This window comes from Mus pahari, chromosome 20 (assembly GCF_900095145.1).
Source record: "Mus pahari chromosome 20, PAHARI_EIJ_v1.1, whole genome shotgun sequence".
NCBI classification, from domain to species: Eukaryota; Metazoa; Chordata; class Mammalia; order Rodentia; family Muridae; genus Mus; species Mus pahari.
Window position 1 is genome coordinate 48,180,074 of NC_034609.1, and position 19,792 is coordinate 48,199,865.

Here is a 19,792-nt window from a genome sequence, read left to right on the forward strand (position 1 = left end):
TTCATTCATTCATTCATTCATATTCATTCATTCATTCTCTGTCTCTCTCTGTGTCTCTTTCTCTGAGACTTGGAACTTGCCAATCGGTCCAGGTTGCCTGGATGAAGAACCCTAGGTGTCCTCCCGTCTCTCTACCTCCTGAGAGCTGGGGTTACAGGCGTGTACCACCCTCTCAGCTCTGTGTGTATATATGGTGTGGTATTTTTGTGAGTGTGGCATATGTCCTTGTCAATGGGAATGCATTTGTCTGTGTCCATACCATGTGGAGGTCAAGGGTCAACACTGAATGTCTTTCTTCATCTTTAATTTTTTTTAAAAATTTATTTATTTATTTCGTGTATGTGAGTCCACAGTCTCTGTCTTGAGACACGCCAGAAGAGGGCATTGGATCCCCATTACAGATGGTTNTGAGCCACCGTGTGTTTGCTGGGAATTGAACTCAGGACCTCCAGAAGAGCAGTCAGTGCTCTTAACTGCTGAGCCATCTCACCAGCCCTTCATATTTAATTTTTAAAAATGCATTTTGGATCTATTTACCTTACGCATACAGGTGTGTTAGCTATGTTGTCATGTGTCATGTGGGCGCTGGGAACTGCATCCTGGCCTCTGCAGGAGCAGCGAGTGCTCCTGTGGAGCAGAGACCCATCTACATCTTGAAGGCAGTGGCCTTAGAAAACCTGCCCTTACATTCTGTTGGTATGACACATGGCTGAGAAAGCCCGCTTTTCTAATCCACTTGGCACAATCAAGTTACTTGGCACCTATTGCACCTTTGGCCAGCTCTCCATTGATCATTGATCATTGATCATTGATCATTGAGAGCTCATTGATGAGCTCTCCAGGCTCTCCATCTTTAATTTTTGAGGCTGTCTCTTTCCCTGAACATGAAGCTCATCAATTTGGCTCCATGGTCAGCGAACTTCAGGGACCCCCCCCCTCCACTCTGCCTCCCGGCACGGGAATTGCAAACATGTACCACCATACCTGGCACTTTAACCTGCGCCCTGGGGGTCAAACTCAGGTTCTCGGACTTGCACAGCCATCTTCCCAGGCCTGTAGCTAATATTGCACCACACTTTTATGTTCCAGGTCCTATTCTAAATTGTTTATACAGATGCTAACAAGAACCTTGTACATGGGGTGCTTCTAACCACCCCCTTAACTGAGGGGGATCTGAGGCACACAGAAGTCAAACATCCTGTAGAAGGTTACGCAACGAGCAGTTGATATGGTCAGGACAGTGAGGTGACAGGATTCCTTTCTGTCCCTATTTCTGCAGGGTAGCTAGGTGAGGGCTCAGCCCCCGGAGTTCACTGTGTAAGATGAAGAGACAGGCGGCCTCTGTGCCACAGCCAGTGACTTAGTGAGGGTTTTACGGCTGTGAACAGACACCATGACCAAGGCAACTCTTATAAAGGACAACATTTAAATGGGTCTGGCTTACAGGTTCAGAGGTTCAGTCCATCATCATCAAGGTGGGAGCATGGCAGCATCCAGGCAGGCATGGTGCTGGAGATGCTGAGAGTTGAGTTCTCCATCTTCATCTGAAGGCAGCTAGGAGAAGACTGGCTTCCGGGCAGCTAGGATGAGGGTCTTAAAGCCCACACCCACAGTGACACACCCACTCTAACAAGACCACACCTCCTAATAGTGCCACTCCCTGGACTGAGCATATACAAGCCATCACAGACACCGAGGCTTCGGGAAGGTGTTGGGAATGTGGGAACCTGGAGACTTGGTTACTACAAATCTAAGTATCATCCAGTAGTGACTGGAACACATGACGGAGTCACACGCTGATATTTTGGTGTCAGGTGGCTTGCTTTGCAAGCCCTCTCCTGGAGGGGACACTCTATGTATCATCAGCACTAGGACAGTCGCTGGGGAGCCACCGAGGCTGTGTCCCCAGGACACTGACAGTCTGTCAGACAGACATACAGTAGGGCCTGCTACTCTGCCAGCAGAAGGCTGGGCTGCTGGGCTGACTGGACTCCCTATGCTGGTAAGGATGACCTTGATCTCCTGACCTTTCTGCCTTCACATCCCAAGGACTGGTATTATGGGAGTGTCCCACCATGCCTGTGATCATGAGTTTTCACGCTGTGTCTTTGATAGGTGTACCCATGGAGACCTGTATGGCAAGCATGTCCTCCACATGCAGCTCCTGTTGATTCAATCACATACACTGTTTTCTTCTCTTCTCAGACAGTGGGCATGGTTCATTCCCTGCAGTAGTAGTCCCTCAGAGGCGGCGGCTGACACGGAGACCCGGCTACATGAGAAGCACAGCCGGTTCTGGGATCGGGTTCCTCTCTCCAGCAGTGGGCATGCCACGCCCGAGCTCAGCCGGGCTGACAGGCCAGCAGTCCCACCGCTCACAGTCCAAGGCTGGACAGTGCGGACTTGACCCCGGGAGCCACTGCCAAGCCTCACTGGTGGGCAAGCCTTTACTCAAGAGCTCCCTTGTCCCTGCGGTGGCCTCTGAGGACCACCTGCACCCAGCCCAGGGCTCTAGGAGAAAAAGATCAGTGCACTTTGGGGTTCATTCCAAGAATGACAGCAGACAATCTGAGATGCTGACTGGGTCATTTAAGCCTGGGGACAGTGGGTGTTGGCAAGAATTGTTATCTTCAGACAGCTCTAAGTCTCAAGCTCCTAGCCTTGATGCAGCCTGGAACAAGGGATCAAGGGGCCTGAAGACTGTGAAACCTCTGGCATCACCGGTGTTGAATGGCTCCACTGACATCCCATCCCATCCCGGCTTCCAAGACACCTTTACTTCCAGCTTCAGCTTTATCCAACTCTCCCTCGGTGCTGCTGGAGAACGCGGAGAAGCAGAAGGTTGCCTGCCATCCAGAGAGGCCGAACCTCTGCATCAGAGGCCCCAAGAGATGACAGCTGAAGCATCCGGCTCAGACAGGCCCCACGGGGACCCTCGGCATCTCTGGACCTTCGGTCATCATGTTGCTCCAGGCTTGGCGGACTTGGCTCAGGTGACAAGAAGCAGCAGCAGGCAACCAGAATGTGGCAAGGTCTCCTCCTCAGATGCTGGCTTCTCTTCCCAGGATGCATCCTCCGCTGATGGGCGGGGCGAGCAAGGCAGTGGCTGGGCAGATGCCCATGGATGGCATACATTGCTCAGGGAATGGGAGCCCATGCTGCAAGACTACCTACTGAGCAACCGCAGGCAGCTGGAGGTGTGTGTCCTTCAGGAATCGGGTCACCTCAAACTCAGGTTGGGTGGAGGCGGGGAGCGGGCTGTTGACTGAGTGCTGGTCCCGGAAGCTGCAAAGGTTCCTGGGACGGTTGACTGAAAAGATGTGGCGGCACATCTGTCTCCTGCACATCTGAATGCACATGCTCTGCTCTCCGCTTTCTGGCTGTGTGGCTTAGGTGCTGGGGGGACTGGCAAGATTTCTCAGTGGGTAAAGGCACTTGGTGCCAAGCCTGACTACCTGAGTTTGATCCTCCAGAACCTACATGGTGGAAGAGGGAGCTGACTTCTGCGAGCCATTACCTCTCCTTGCCCCGTAGCAAACAAATGCGATAAAATAAGACACTGGGAGGGCAAGGGGGGACAGCCAGCTCAGGTTTGAAAAGAGTGAGAAGTTAGGAGGGGGAGAAGTCTGATCGGGCAGTCCCCATCTTCTACTGCATTGTTTCATTGCCCCACGTAGGCTGTGTAGGTCCTCCTACCAAGAGACTGTGAACGTTTGTGTGTGTGTGTGTGTGTGTGTGTGTGTGTGTATGTATACATGCCTGTCTGTGGTGTCTGTGGTGTGTATGTGTGTGGGGTGTGTGTGTAAGTGTGCCCGTGGTATGTGGTATATGTGTGTGTGGTGTGGTGTGTGTGTGTGGTATGTGGTGTGTGTGTGTGTGTGGTATATGACATTTGTGATGTGTGTGTATATATGTGTGTGTGAGATGTGTGTGCCTGTGTGAGTGTGTGTGTGGTATGATGTGGTAAGTATGAACATGTGGTGTGTGTGTATGAGTGTATGGTGTGTGGGTGTGTATGTGGTTTGTATGTGGCCTGAGGACAACCTTGGGTGTCATCTTCAATTTTGTCACAGTGCTTGAGTGCACTGATTAAGACAGTGGGCCTCAGGGACTCTCCTGTCCCCTCTTCCTGTGAGGTGGGATTACAGGCATGGGTCACAAGGCCCAGTTTTCTGTAGGAGTTCTGAGCATGGAGCTCAGGTGTTTACACTTGCCAGGCAAGTGCTTGACTGGCTTCTTATCTCCTCAGCGTCCAGCTTCAGCGATTAGAAGCAAGTATTGACCGTAGCCCGTCAGGAAGTTGTTCTGGGAATGGAGGCATGGCTGCCCGTGGCTCTCCAGTCCCTTGTCCATCTCTCCCCCACTCCTGTGCTGGGGATAGAACTAGGGCCTTGTGCACTCACCACTGAGCTACATGTCCAGCCCAAGACAGCAGCTTCCCTGCGATGGACCCTTCAAGCAGGGCCACAGCCCCTCCTGGGCTGGCCAGCCTGGAGACAGCTGTGGATGGTGCCTGGCTCCTCTTGGCTCTCACCTCCCACATTTCACCCTTGCCACGATGCTCTGAGCGTTAGCGCATACTCAGAGGCCATTTGGACGGCAGTCTGTGTTCCCTCTCCCCACACAGCGCTTCGTGCTGATAATGGCACAGCCCTGTGGTGTTTGCAACATTCTAAGTCTTTCTGGGGAGCTCATTCTTAAATTGTGCTTCTTGTTCAAATAACTTTTTTTTTTTTAAACCATGCACTTGGCATTGGAAAACTGTATCTTTGTGTGTATATATGTTTTTAAAAAGAGTTTAAGGAGAACTTCACTTTTAAAATAGTCTCCCTATTTTAAAAACAGTACTGCTTTTCAGGATTTTAACTTTTTTTTATCACATTTTTTACTTATTTGTGTGCATGTGTGCGTGATGGTACTTGCACAGTGTTCAGAGAACTCCTTGTGGGAGTTGTGTGGGTCCTGGGGACCAAGCTCAGGTTCCCTGGCTTGGCACTGTGGGCTTTCACCCTGGAGCCATCCAGACAGCCCGCTTTCGAAATAGTTTCTAGGTGTTTATAGATTTTACCAAATGAACGAGCTTGAATTAATTTGTGATTTATGTCTTATGTTTCCCCTTCCCACTGACACAGGTCACTTCCTTAATTTTAAAGCTTCAGAAACTTCAAGAAAAAGCGGTGGAGGATGGCGATTACGATACTGGTGAGTCCGAAGCTGTTCGTGGACAGTTTCATCTTTTTCCCTGATGGCTGTCCAGTCGGACATCTTTCTCTGCTTCTTAGACTCTGCCTCCTTCATCCTGGGAGCTGTGTGGTTGAATCTTGTGACAGTCTCTCTTTTGGGACAGCTGGCTAGCATGCTGCCATGTTGGTCTGTGGATTTCGAAGTGCTTTGGAGCATCAGCCTCTCTGATAGGTTGAACTTCATTGATTGGCCGGGAACAGGTATGGAGTCTGCTCTGTAGGAAGCATGCTAACTCATCACCCGCCCACCTGTAACCCACAGATCCATTAGCTACACCCAGTATGGTACACATGCTGTGCCTCATAGCATGGGGTAACTCAGTCCTCCATGCCTGCCCAGCCATGACAGATTGTCTTCTCCAAACTGTGAGCCTGAGCAACCCTCTCCTCACTAAGCTCTTTCTCTTGGTATTTTTATTTTTCTTTTTGTCACAGCCGTTAACTAATACACAAAGTCACCGATGTCTGGTGATGACAGTGTCACGAGGGTTTGTATGCGGGGCTCTCGAAAAGCTCCATCCATTAGCTGGGTATTATGCATATTATAATAAAGAGCTGCCCCGGACCACAACCAGCAATTGAATTGATGGACCGACAGCTTCTACTGGCAGAACATTCTAACTCTTCTATTTTTGCACAAAGTGACAGAAACAATTAACTTATTTGACCCGAGACCCTTAAAAACACCCTCATGAGCTGTGGGCAAATTGGTGATAATGTATTTATACATTGTTTTTGTTTCTCTGTATGTTTTCAGTTGAGGCATTGTGAAAATGAGTTCTGAAGTATTTAGTGTCTCCCTTTCCTATCTCTTTTGATGGGGATTGTTGTGTTATAAAAAGATAAAGAGATGGGGGATGTATTTTGGTGTGGAGGTATATTCAGGTGTGGAGGAACAGGGTGCTTCAGCAGGCCTATGCTGAGGCATCCCTTCCTTCTAAGGGACCAGCCACAGGATGGTATAGTATAGAATAGAGTTTATTCAGGGTATGGTGAGGGAAGTTGAGAGGATAGTAGAGGCAGATAAAAGCTGAGAGAGAGAGAGAGAGAGAGAGAGAGAGAGAGAGAGAGAGAGAACACTGAGAAGAGAAGTAGAGGCTGGCCATGAGCAATTGGAGGTGCAGAGAGAGGTGAGAAGTCAGAAGAGGAGCAAGCAGTGAAGAGCAAGAGAGAGCAGAGGGGCAAGCAGCCCCTTTTGTAGTGAGTCAGGCACACCTGGCTGTTGCCAGGTAACTGTGGGGCAGAGCTTAGGCAAAATGCTAACAGGGATGGTTCAGCAAGTGCAGGAGAGAGTCCTGAGATGGGCGAGGAGACGGGGTGTCAGAGTGGGAGCTGTTTGCCCCGCAGGGTGCACTTGGGCTCCTGTCTGTTCTAGGGTACAACAGGAGTATAACCCTGTTCCCTGGTGTGGGAGGAGTCTACGTGAAGGTGCTGTGTAAGAGACACCCACAGCTCAGTGCTCAGTGGAAGGATGGGTTCCCTTACTGCCTGTGCCCCACACACTCTAGAAAGCACCAGAAATGGAGACGGCTTCTGAATAACCTATGATGGCAGTTATCACGGAACAAGAAGAAGGCAGGGCGGGATAATTCAGCTTCTTGCTTTCTATGTGGTAGTAAGAAGCTCATTGTATATGATCTGATTTCTTTCAAGATGCGAAAATAAAATTGTAAATGAGGTAAAGCAAACTCTGTCCAGAAGCACGCAAATTACGGTGAAGCGTTTGAAGTTTGAATATTCGAAACATCTTAGGGAATGGGTTTTTCTTCTCTTCAGGGTCGGTTTCTGGATCTGTTATCTTGTTAATTTTATGGATTTTTTTTTTTTGGATGACATTGAACGACACTGAGGAGATAAATTTGTAACCCTGCTTGGGTTTATGAAGACCCAACATTGATTATTGTTGCAGTTAGTTTTAGGTTTTAATTATCAACTTGACACAGCCTAGACTCACCTGACAGGAGAGATTTGATTGAGGAATTGCCTGGATAAGACTAGCTTGTGGAAATGTCTATTGGGAATTGTCTTAGTTAAATATCTTGTTAAATGATGCTGGAAGATACAGCCCACTCTGGGTGGCATCATTCCCTAGGCAGGTGGTCCTGACCTGTATAAGAAAGCTAGCTGAGTATGAGCCTGTGTAAGCCAGCCAGCCAGCAGCCTTCCTTCATGATTTCTGCCTCAGGTTCTTGCTTGAGTTGTTGCTTTGACATCCTTTCACAAAGGGCTCTGACCCGAAAGCCAAGTAAATCATTTCCTCCCCTAAGTTGATTTTGGTTTAGAATGTTTTATTACAGCAACAGAACAGAAGTAGACAATCATTCTTTGTTTGCTCGAGATGGCATCTTACTGTGTAGCCCAGGTTGGTCTTGAACTCCTCATCCTTTTACCTCAGCCTGTTATCACACAGCTAGGATTACGGGTGTGGTTCATACCCAGGCTTCATTATCCTGGTTTTGAAGCTGAAGGGGAGGGGTGAAAAATGACAGAATGAAAGTGGGACCCAGATGCAGAAAACCCGACTGAGAGAGGAAGTGCTCTGTCCTGGGACCCTTGCCCCTCCCTACGGACCTCTGCTCTTCTGTGAACTCTGGCTTTGTGGGAGGAGAGGATAATGAGCTGTCTCAAGAAAAGTGTCACTGTTCCCTTTAAAACAATTATAAACATGGTGGCCTTGGCTCTTGGCACTGTGCTTTGGCTCGCTGGATAACTTTTGGTTTGTATGAATTGCCCAGGCATTTGATTCAGTCTTGCGTCCTGTCTACTGAAATCGCAGCACGTGTGGTGACCACCTGCTCTCGGTAGCGGATCAGCGGCTGTTTCCTCTAGACTTAACATGACCTGAAGCCTGTTTTCTGCTGCACTGTTTCCCAAGTCTTTGGTGTGGGGATGTGGTTGCTCTAAAGGCCCTGTCTGCATGGTTAGCTTGACTGTCATCTTGAAAGAATCTAGAATCTCCTGGGCGAGGGGCCTCTGAGCGTACCCATGGGGGATTATCTTAATTGCTTTAATCATGGCAGGAAGACCTGCCCACTGTGGGTGGGGCCATCCCAGGGCTGGGATCCTGGTCAGTGTAAATGTAGAAATGCTTGTGACTCAGTTACAAGCATTTGCTGCTCTCTGCTTCCTGTGCTTGCGGGATGGTCAGCTCCCTCATGCTCCCGATGCTGCGACTTCCCAGAAGACAGGCTTTCTTCCTTAGGTTGCTTTTGTCAATAGTATCTTTATTACAACAATAGGAAAATGACCGGCAAACTGTCCTCTGAAGATGGGCCCCCAAAGCTACCCAGGTGGCCAAAAAAAAACCAAACCAAACCAACCAACCAACCAAACCAACCAACCAAACAAAAAACCCAACTTTTTCGGGCAAATAACTATTTGAGAGTGTGCTGACGTCATCACTGCAAGGAAGTGGATCCCAAGCAGTACCAGGGCATCTCGGCAGTGACATCCATGAAAGGCCCTTTCTCAGATCCACATGGGTGCCTGTGGCTGGAGGACTCCAGGCCCAGTGTGCTGAGCAGTCCTGACGGAGTGTGAAGCAGCCCCAGGAACGAGCCTACCTCCGCTGTTCCCTTTGCTCAATGCCCTGTTACTGTGCACCACAGCCGCTGACCATCTCCAAACCCCCCAACTGAACGCACACTGCGGAGACTCGCATTGGACAGTTCTCCTGCAGAGACTCGCATTGGACAGTTCTCCTGCAGAGACAACTTGAATTGGACAGTTCTCCTTGCTTGTTTTTGTACCACACTTCCTGACAGTTTCTTCATAAGTAAGACCCAGTATTAAGCCAGGACACCACTTTTCTAGAATCCCAAGACTGTATTTATGCCCGCCACCGTCATGGCTTTCTATCTTGAGCTTTCTATCGGCTGCAAGAGCTTAGTTCCTGCTACAGCAAAGAAGTATGGGGCTTCCCTTGCTGGACTGGGAGATGAGACAGCTTGTAGGTTTGTGCGTGTTCCCCACCAGCATCTCTTTTCTGCCCTTTGACCTCAGCCTTATCTGGGCATACTGATTCACTGGTCTCTCCATGGACCCTTGGCTTCTAGCCTCACCTCTCTCAATTTATCTTCTATTTCTGCATCCCACCTTAATATCTTTTCCTCTTCCTGTCTTAGGTAGGATTTCTGTTGCTCTGATGAAACACTGTGGTGGAAAAACAAGTTGGGGAGGGAAGGGTTTATTTGGCTTATGCTTGTATATCACTGTTCATCATTGAAGGAAGTCGGGACAGGAACTCAAGCAGGGCAGAGAGCTGGAGGCAGGAGCTGATGCAGAGGCCATGGAGGATGCTGCTTACTGGCTTGCTTCCCATGGCCTACTCAGCCTGCTTTCTTATAGAACTCAGGACCAACATCCCAGGGATGGCACCGCCCGCAATAGGCTGGGCCCTTCCCCATGGATCACTAATTGAGAAAATACCCTACAGATGAATCTCGTGGAGACATTTTCTCTTAATCGAGGCTCCTTCCTCTCTGATGACTCTAGCTTGTGTCAAGTTGACCTAAAACGATCCAGGACATTTCCCACGTCACCTGACCACACTGTTATTTATGACGTGTATAAATAAGCCAGGCAACCATCTCCCTGTCCTAACTACACTTCTGGCTACATTTTCTCTGTTCTACTGCTATTTCTCTTTGGTCTCCCACTTGCTCCAGAGGGCAGTGGGCCTTGACCCATACCACACATCGGTGGACACCATTCTTTCTTTGTCTTATGTCCTGGGGACCCTTCTGCCCTGGGGGAATGTTCTCCACACTGTGTGTCTCCCTAAGTATTATACTTGAATATAGCTGTTGTCTCTTCCCTTGACTAAATTTCTTGGGGCGAAGAGAGACAACCTTATTTATATTTCTTTTTATTTTTTTTAAAGAAAAAAATTACACAATAAATACAAATTAAAGACATTAAATACATTAAAGAAATAGTTTTTCTTTTGTTTTGTTTTAAATTATCAGCTTATTGCTTGCCTAACTTTAACTGTACCCTCCAGCTTGATGCTTTTCAATGTCTTCTCTTGAAGAATGTTTGGAATATAGCTTATGGTAATTATCATCTTTATTTTTATGAGATAGGATCTCATGTAGTGTAGGCTGGCCTCAGACTCTCTATGTAGTTGTCTTAGTTAGGGTTTTACTGCTGTGAACAGACACCATGACCAAGGCAACTCTTATTAAGGACAACATTTAATTGGGGCTGGCTTACAGGTTCAGAGGTTCAGTCCATCATCATCAAGGTGGGAACATGGCAGTATTCAGGCAGGCATGGAGCAGGAGGAGCTGAGAGTTCTACATCTACATCTGAAGGCAGCTAGGAGAAGACTGGCTTCCGGGCAGCTAGGATGAGGGTCTTAAAGCCCACACCCACAGTGACACACCCACTCCAACAAGGCCACACCTTCTAGTAGTGCCACTCCCTGGGCTGAGCATATACAAACCATCACAGTAGTGGACAATGACATTAGATTTTTTATATTCCTGCCTTTATTTCCTAAGTGCTGGGATCTGGAGTTGTATACTATCATGCCCAGTGTGTGTGGTGCTGGGGGGTTGAACCCAGAGCTTCTCCCTTCATGCTAGGGAAGTACTCTATCAACTGAGCTGTATACCCAGCTCCACTTATTGTCATTTTATGGTTATTAATAATAGGTAATTATGTGAGCATCATAATCCTAGGGTTCAGTACCTTCGGGTCAATTCAGTTAAAAATCTGACAACAAAAGCCAGGTTCTCACACCACAACAGGCTGTGTATTACAGTATAGATCTTGTAAGCGCCTCAGGCTTTGATTTTTTTCCTCAGGTGTCACTAGAACAACAGGGTCATTAGGAGAATTATCTCAAACTATGACTGGGTTTGTAAATAGTACCTATTGTAATAGTGTGTCGGTTTGAGTAAGAGTGGCCCGTATACTAACAATGGCAAGCATATTTGAATGCTTGGTCATCAGGGTGTGGCACTATTTGAGAGGGATTAAGAGGCGTGGCCTTGTTGGGGTGGGTGTGGTTTCATTAGAGGAAATGTGTCACTGGGCTTTGGGGTTTGAAAAGCTCAAGGTGGGCCTCTCTCTCTCTCTCTCTCTCTCTCTCTCTCTCTCTCTCTCTCTCTCTCTCTCTTTCCCTGCTGCCTGTGGATCCTGATGTAGAACTGTCAACTCCTTCTCCAGCACCATATCTGCCTGCGGGCCACCGTGCTTCCCACCGCGATGACAATGGACTGAGCTTCTGAAAGTGTAAACCAGGGCCAATCAAATGTTCTCCTTTGTAAGAGCTGCCCTGGTCATGCGTCTCTTCACAGCCGTAGAATTCTGACTAACTCAGATGGCTTACCTTCGTTGTCACCTGACTGGATTTAGAGCCACCATGGAGACAGGCTTTTGGGAATCCTTTCGGAAAGACTTCACTCTGGAGAGAAGGCACCGTCCTATGGACTTGGGAACTGGGGCCGAATAAAAAGGAGAAAGTGAGCTGAGCCCCAGTGTTCAGATGTCTGCTCCTCCCGAGTGTGGAGCTGCCATGCTTCCCCTCTACAAGGTGTCCTATGTCCTTGAACCATGACCCAGAAGAAACCCTTCCTTCCTGACATTGTCTTCACCACAACAGGAAAAATAACGAGAAACTGAGCGAGCGTTAGCCACAAGCGCAGACCTGGAATTGTGCTTAGGTGTTCAGAGGCCACTCAGTGTCTTCAGCTCACATCTTTGTTTTTTCTGCTCAGTTTGGCTTGCACCCAGCTTCCTGCCTTAAGATAAACTGAGAGGGGCTGGCTGGCTTATTGCTAGGGAGAATGCTGAGGAGCCAGGACTCCTGAGCGAAGGGAACATTTCACATGTCGTAATAGACAGACAAAGTTATTTTCTGTCATGGCAATGGATTGGCTGGGATGACCTTTTGCGGCTGATGACAGTGACGGGCAGAAGGGACAGTCTTCCACTTGACCTTTATACAGCGTGCCAGCTAATGCCGTAATTTGGAATCCGTTGTTATTGACAGGCTTGACAGAGCACGGACTTGACGGGAGCTTGCCTGAGGGAGCTGGGAACCGGCAGCAGTGGCACTGTCAGCCTCGGAGTACAGGAAGGACCTCCGCGTGCCCAAGGGTGGCTTGAAATGATGGCTCTCCCCGCTCTCCGCCAGCACACTTAGCGTAAATTAGCTCCTCGGGGAGTTTGTTTTGAAGTGAGATTTGCTCATAATGAGTTGTAATTGTCAAAAGCTTGGTTCCTCCGTCACCCCCACTTAGACTGGCTTGTCACCCCGACTGTCAGCTCTCATCTTCCTTGTCAGGGCCGTGGTGGGATGGCTCCTTCTTGTCTATCCCTTTATTCTCTGAAGTTTGCTCCCTACCTGTACTTTATACCACAGGGACTTCCCCCCCCCCCAGAGTCCCTCGTGGGGAATGAACAGTGGGTTCTGCTTCTCTTCGTGGACTGCGTCAGGGTAGAGTTGGTTCTGGGCATGGTTGGGGGAGGGGTGGCCAGTGGGCTTGGTGAAGAAAATCCTTCTTATGAACCAGCGTGTCCCTCCTTCTGACACTGTCCCCCCCGGGTCCCTCTCATCAGCTCCTCAGCCCACTGTTGGTCCCAGCTGTGGCAGTTAACCATGGGAAAGGGCCTGCCATCGTGAGATGCTGGCCCTGCCCCCAGCTTTCTTCTCAAGCCTGGTATGTCGTGATGGACAGACCACAGCTCTGAGTACAGCATGCCTGCTCTGCCTTCCTGCCAGGCCAGCGTGAGGAGCCACGAGCGGACGATGCACAAAGCTTGTTGACAGAAAGGGCTTTGCCACAGGGTTTGGCTAGACAGTCCTGGGGAAATGTTTCTGCTTGATGGTGGTCCACACCTTTAATCCCAAGACCCGAGCAGAGGCAGGCGGTTCCTTATGAGTTCAAGGCTATCTTGGTCTACAGAGTGAGTTCCAGGGCATCCAGGGCTACACAGAGAAACCCTGTCTTGAACCACAACCCACCACTACCACCCCCAACACCCCCACCACCAAAAAAAAAAATCTGCTTTTTAAAATGTCATAGTACAAATGAAAAGGGAAAAGGGTGTTAGATAGAAAAAAGAAAGAAAAAAACAGGGCGGAAATGAAGCAGGAGGGCCATGGAAGCATGAGGCGCCTAGCAAGATCGTTTGGCTTTGTGCTCCAAGCAGGTGAGTCTCCCCTGCTTAAGCAGACTGGGGGGACCAAGGGTATTCACGCCTTCAGAATGGGAGTCCATGTATGCCAAAGGGTGAGTGGAGGCCCGGCTCTTCCTCTTTTTACCACACAGGCTCAGGGAAGCAGCAAAAGCTTGGCCCCTGGGTCAGGGGTAGCTGTGTGTGCAGCTGGCAGTCCTGAGAGGATTCGCCTTACGAATACCGCATTTGGTTCTGCTACCAAACAACAACAGCAACAACAACACAAAACAAAGCCAATCAAGCCAGACAGCAAATGTGTGTGAAAAGTCCCGCTGAGGAGCCAGACGCCCTGGGAAGCTCCAGCCCCACACACAGAGGGAAGGCTACCCTCCCTGCAGCCCCCGTGATGGCTTGTGCTTAGCGGAAGCTTGACTTGCTGGGATTCAGGCACAACAGCTTACCCAGGGGAATCACAGTTTCTGGGGGGCCGGGGACCCTGACTACATGCTCCCGGTCTGGTTACTGGGCCCAGGGACAGATTCTCCTGGTTCTAGTGCTGGGAACTGAACTTGGATCCAATGGAAGAGCAGCTAGTGCTCTTAACCCCTGAGCCCCCTCTCCAGTCCATCTATTCTTGTAAGGAAAGAAAAGAAATCTCGAAAAGTTAATAGAGAAGCACGCATGTAGGTGCCCGCTGCCCTCTTAGACCTTTCCAGTCGCTGTGACTGAATATCCAGACATAAGCAGCATTAATGAGAAATGGTTTGTCCTGGCTCACGGTTCCTGGGTCCATCCTGGTGGGCGGCACGGCAGCAGGCGCTGGAGGGAGGTGGTCACAGTGCATCCGTGGTCAGGAAGCAGGAAGGGATGCTGCTGGTGTTTGGATTCACTTCCTTTTTATTTGTCAATCAGTCAGTGTGTGTGTCTCTACCTCAGTCAAACTCATCCAATCTCAGTAATCCCTGACAGCTTGACAGAGGCATGCGTTCAAGGGATCCTACGCCCTGTCAAACTGACAGTCACTGCTAACGTCATGCGTATAACCCCAGCTCTTAGAGTTGACGCAGGGGAATCCAGTGTTCAAGGGCAGTCTGCGTTGCGCAGAGAGACTCCGTCTCAGAACAGAAGAAACCAGAGTAGAAACAGTGCGAGCTGTACTCTGGGTCCTTCAGGACCATAACCAAGGCCCTACCTCCTTTGGTGTCAGTTCATGCTCACCCTAAACCCTGGGCAGGTAGCAGCTCACGTGCAGACCCAGGTCCGTAGAGTGCTAACAGCCTTCCCCATTCCTACACTGTTGATGGAGTTGGACACACTATCCATGACTGACTCTTCTTACCAAGTCCCATGTGGCCCAGCTAAGTGTAAGTCGTTACTTACCCATGGCCCCATGGCTACGTTAACACTTATTAAAACAGACAGACCTCTCTGATGGTCCACGCAGAGCAAACATTGATCCGTACCGACTTCATTCTGGACCACGACACAACTTGGTCTGGTGATTTTGTCCCACCAGTGATGTCATGGCAACCCTAGACACTGTGCCTCACACCGTAGGTCTTCCTCGTCTCTCTCTCATCCTTGGTGGGTGACTCTTGTAACCACGAGAGCTCTGCCTTTTTCCTTCCCTCCCTTCTTCCTCTTTCTTTCCTGGAAGCTGAGTAGGCTGTGTCTTCTCACCCAAAGGACACCTCCCCCCCCCCCCCCAGTACATGGTGACAAGCTTGCTGTACCTGGGGCCAGTGTCTGAACAATGGACTGTCTGTGGGTTAGCGGAGTCTGCATCCACGGCCTCCAGGAAGAAGGACACAGACACAGGACAAAACACCACTGGCTTTGTGTTTGTGTTCTTGTTACTTTAAGCACCCCATTGGCTGGTGGCTTACAGCGGCACTCTGACAAATGTTGCTCTTCCCCCCTCTCTGACTCTGCCTTCTCAGACAGCACACTTTTGATGAAGATGGTCACCAGCCAAGGCAGATGTGCACTTAGGCTTTTCCTTGGGGCCTTCAATGTAAGCTCAGGGCTCCAGGGGAGTTAAGTGGGAGAATTGCTCAAGGTCCCAGCCTCTAGCAAGAACACAAGGATACTGATCTATGCTGCCCAGCCTGGCTCCTGGACACTCCAACTGGGACACTCCAACCATCTCCTGGGGTCCATGTGAGCTCTGGGCTCCAGGGACACCTCTCTTTGTGGATACTTAGGGGACAAGGACGGGGTATAGCCTCTCCTATAACAGAAAAGATGATGTCATTTGTGAGTGGTCAACAGAGGAGGAAAGTTCTCTCTATTAATGAATCACTCCAAACACCCTGCATACAGCTCACCGATGACGTCACTCCAAACACCCTGCATACAGCTCACTGATGATGTCACTCTAAACACCCTGCCCACAGCACNTCACTCCAAACACCCTGCATACAGCTCACTGATGATGTCACTCTAAACACCCTGCCCACAGCACTCTGCTGACATCACTCCAAACACCCTGCATACAGCTCACCAATGACGTTACTTTAAACACCCTGCCCACAGCACACTGATGACGTCACTCCATACACCTTGCACACAGCTCTGCAGGTGGCACATGGGCTCACAAACACCTTTGCTGCTCTACCTCAGAGTTTTAAAAACAGTCCAATAGAAGAAAGGAAGACAAATGGATGCACGTGACACCTCATGCATTCTTCCCTTGTGTGTGTGCACACATGCTTGTGTGGCTGCACATATGGGTGCAGGTGTGTGCATGCATGTTGCATATGTGGTGGTCAGAGGACACCCTTGGGCGTCAGGCCTCAAGCCCTTGCTTAGCATCTCCATCGTTTGAGACAGGTCTCTCATTGGCCAGCTAGCTCTCAGGAATCTGTCTGTCTCTGTCTTCTGTCGCATCGTCACTAAGATAGCTGTGTGTTCCCCTGTGCTCAGCTTGTTAATGTAGATTCTGGGGGTTTGAATTCAGGTCTTCATGCCTGCAATGCAAGCCGTTTACCAGTAAAGGGACACCCCAGCCTATACTCTTTCTAGCTCTCGATTGATCTGGGTGGTCAGTGATGCTGTACCCCGTCCTGCAAGGCTCTGGCATGGACCTGCAGGGTTATTGTAGAAAAGAGTATTCATATTTGATAGAATTAAACCAGGAGCAGGACTGCCCCGATAATGCACTTCAAACATGAAGTCCAGCAATTTTACACTTGAAACGCCAGCTTAATCCCAGCACTTGGGAGGCAGAGGCAGGTGGATTTCTGAGTTCGAGGCCAGCCTGGTCTACAAAGTGAGTTCCAGGACAGCCAGGGCTACACAGAGAAACCCTGTCTCAAAAAACAAAACAAACGAAACGCCAGCTCATGCAAGCCTCCTGCTGCTTGTCTCCGGCTGTCTGAAGGATACTAGAACAGTTGAGTGTAGCAAACGATCACTGGTGGGGAAATCGTGGACTCCTAGCCCACAGTCTGCTGTTTGCCTTGCTTCAGGGACACCTGTGCATTTTGCCTTAATTTTACTGCGTGCTTGTCACCCCCTCTTATTTTCTGTTACTGACATTGTGCTAATGTGCATGACAGAATGTCTCACGGTTCCTTTAAGGGCTTTGTGACTTCCAGGTGGCTTAGAACCTAGGTGCCAGCAGAAACCTGTGCTGCCCGTGTGTACCTGTGTGTCCTGAAAGAGGTGGGCAGCAACAGGAGTGAGCATACATCTTACATATGAGATGTGGGAACACCAGGCAAGGCCATTGTTAACTCCTCTCTATGTGACGGTCCTTGGGGGCTGGCCACATCGAGTGTACGCCTCATGTCAGCGATGCCATTCTGTTGGTTAGTTTTTGTTTCTAGAAGCATGGGATCCAACAGAAACAAGTTGAGGGAGACAGGATTCATTTTGGCTCACGACTTCTGAGGGTCTCGACCCTTGGTGGTTTGGCCCCATTTCCTTGCGCAGTGGGAGCCACGTGTGAGGGAAGAAGGAGCTAGAGACTGCCCCCTGTGAGCTATTTCCTCCAGCTAGGTCTTCCCAAATGCCTCCCCCTCCCCCAGAATAGCTCCACCAGCTGGCAATAAAATATGTAAGAGAGAAACCTATGATGGCTATTCTTGGTTGTCAGCTTGACTCCATCTGGGATTAACTAAATCTCCCAAATGGAGGACACATCTGTGAGTGTGTTTAATCTAAAAAAAAAAAAAAAAAAAAAAAAAGATTGCTTCATCTGAAGTAGGAGGATCCACCAGTAATCTGGATCTCTGAAGCAGGAAGACAGACCTTTAATCCAGAGCGTTTGAGCTCAGAAAACGTACCTCTCGTCTGGGTCACAGCTTCTGCTGGGAGCTTATTTAAGGGCACGGTAGAAGGAAGCTCTTTCTCTCTTCCTGCTCATTCTCACTTTGCTTGCAAGTCCATTCCCTCACTGGCTTTAGCACCTACTTCATCGGGATTCTCTTGTGGACTTAAGAGCATTTGAGACACCCAGCCTCGTGGACTAAGCAAGCCAAGAAGCAGCAATCCCCCAAATGTTGTGTTTCGTCACAGCAACAGCGACCCTAAGTCAAAACCGCAATGTCACTGAGAAGAGTTCATCTGAATCAAGACTTTGGTTACAACTCTTATACCTATGGTTTTAAAAAGTGTCCATAGGCATTTTGGGGAGAGGGGACTGCCATTTTAATAATTTGATGGCACAAGATGGGCTTAATGTTGATAGCTCCATATGTAAGATGAGCAAGCGCGCTGAGCTTAGAGAGAAGAAATCACCCAGACTGCGAAGTCAGCTGGCTGGTCTAGGACTCAGCTCTGGGTCTCTTGTGCCAGGAGAAAAATCACCTTTATTTTTGATTTTCTTCTCACACTAGAGGACTGTCTGTAGAGGCAGAGGGAATGCACACTCTTGTGCATCCTTACTGGCTCTTCCATCTGGTCCTGGAAGTGCCCGCTGGCTGCTCCCCTTGGTCTAGGCATGAGCTGACACCTAGCCAGGGCCTGGCCATGGTCTGTCCTCACAGTCTCATGGCTCTGTTCTTGCAACACATGAGACCTGGGCCTGATGGCCATGGAATGGGTCTTGCTGCCATAGGGGTCCACTTGAGGGGATTCAGGGTTCCTGCAGTGACTTCCTCTTGAAATGGCATTTTTCCCTCTGAAAACATTCCTACCAACTTAGGTTAATTTCTCCAATTGGCATAGTGCCCTGAGGAGCTGAGCGAGGCTTCTTTTGTCCTTTGGCATCTTCTGGCTGTTTACTATTAGAGCCAGCACGTGTTCAGGCTCACAGTGTGACAAATCGAGGTCCTTAGTCTTACAGTTGATTGCTGTCCTGTGGTTTCCACTAACATCACTCTGACACTGAAGGTCAGCTTTTGACTTCTATTACTGTGCCTCCACCCAAAGAAAGCTTCATTCCATGTTATTTTAATACTCTAACATGTCTTCTTCCTTCTGATTAGATTTCATCCTAATTGGAAAAACTCAGGCGGCGGAAATCACTCAAGCCTCTAAGTGTTTTTGTTTGTTTGTTTGTTTTTTGTTTTTATTTGACCATGCTATTGCACCTACCTCTCTTTACGTTACTCGGAGAATTTGAGTTGTTCACAGCGACACGCCATTTGGAGAGTCAGGCTCAGCATTGAGCAGAATAATGGCATGCTCTATTCTCCATCCCAGGAAGGGAGAGCTACACCAAAATGGCTCACATCCTACTTTAGAAAACAATGCCGGTGGTTGCTGAACCACGTACCCTCGTATCTTGAATTGGGTGAGGTGAATACGCTAAAATCAAAGTTAGAGAGATTACAGGTTGCAAGGATCAGCCATTAAGAGAGCGAACGAGCCTGTGGTTTTCAAGCACCGAAGACCACTAATTTCTTATGAAAACACCCGTGCAGCAGACTGGTCCTCAACAGTCTATTCCTAGGAGCTAACTGGATGCCATGCTCAGTTTAATAGGAAAACCAAAGTTGTGAAGAGGCCTTTGGCTTATTCCTAAAGTAGCCCCAGGCGAAGAGAGCTGCTGCTGTCAGTCTGCAAGGTGGCCCCAGATCTGTACTGTTCATGGAAGGAAGTAAAAAAGTTCATAAAAAAAAAAAAGCCAGAAGAGTGACCCCTGAGCATTCTGTGGGGTCATTTCACAGAGTAACTGAATGTACAAAGGGCCCAAGACATACTGGCTGGACTGGACCTTGAACTCATAGCCTGGCTCAGGTGATCACATGACCTTGTTGGAAGGTTGAGGGGTGAGTCTATTCATCATTACTGTGAAGAACTTGCCTCTTAACTTCATTCGTAGGGTGTACCTGACGGGTGTCTAGGTTCTGTGTATAGACTAGACAGCTGCTGTTCCATGTCGGGGACGAGAAGCTGTTCCAGCTGTGTGCATTAGCTGCTTTTCTCCTTGCTGTGACCAAATCCCTGACAAAGTGACTTCAAGCAGGCCT

At 49.1% G+C, this 19,792-nt stretch overlaps 1 protein-coding gene across 1 annotated transcript in view; it reads left to right on the plus strand.

Moving 5' to 3' along the window:
* Positions 1 to 2,075: 2,075 nt before the first annotated feature.
* Positions 2,076 to 19,792, plus strand: part of Disc1 (DISC1 scaffold protein) — a 166,412-nt gene continuing 148,695 nt past the window's right edge. The window contains exons 1-3 of the mRNA XM_029532416.1: positions 2,076 to 2,133; positions 2,206 to 3,197; positions 5,133 to 5,202. Coding sequence (XP_029388276.1) covers positions 2,076 to 2,133; positions 2,206 to 3,197; positions 5,133 to 5,202 — 1,120 coding nt within the window. The remainder of the gene's footprint in view (positions 2,134 to 2,205; positions 3,198 to 5,132; positions 5,203 to 19,792) is intronic.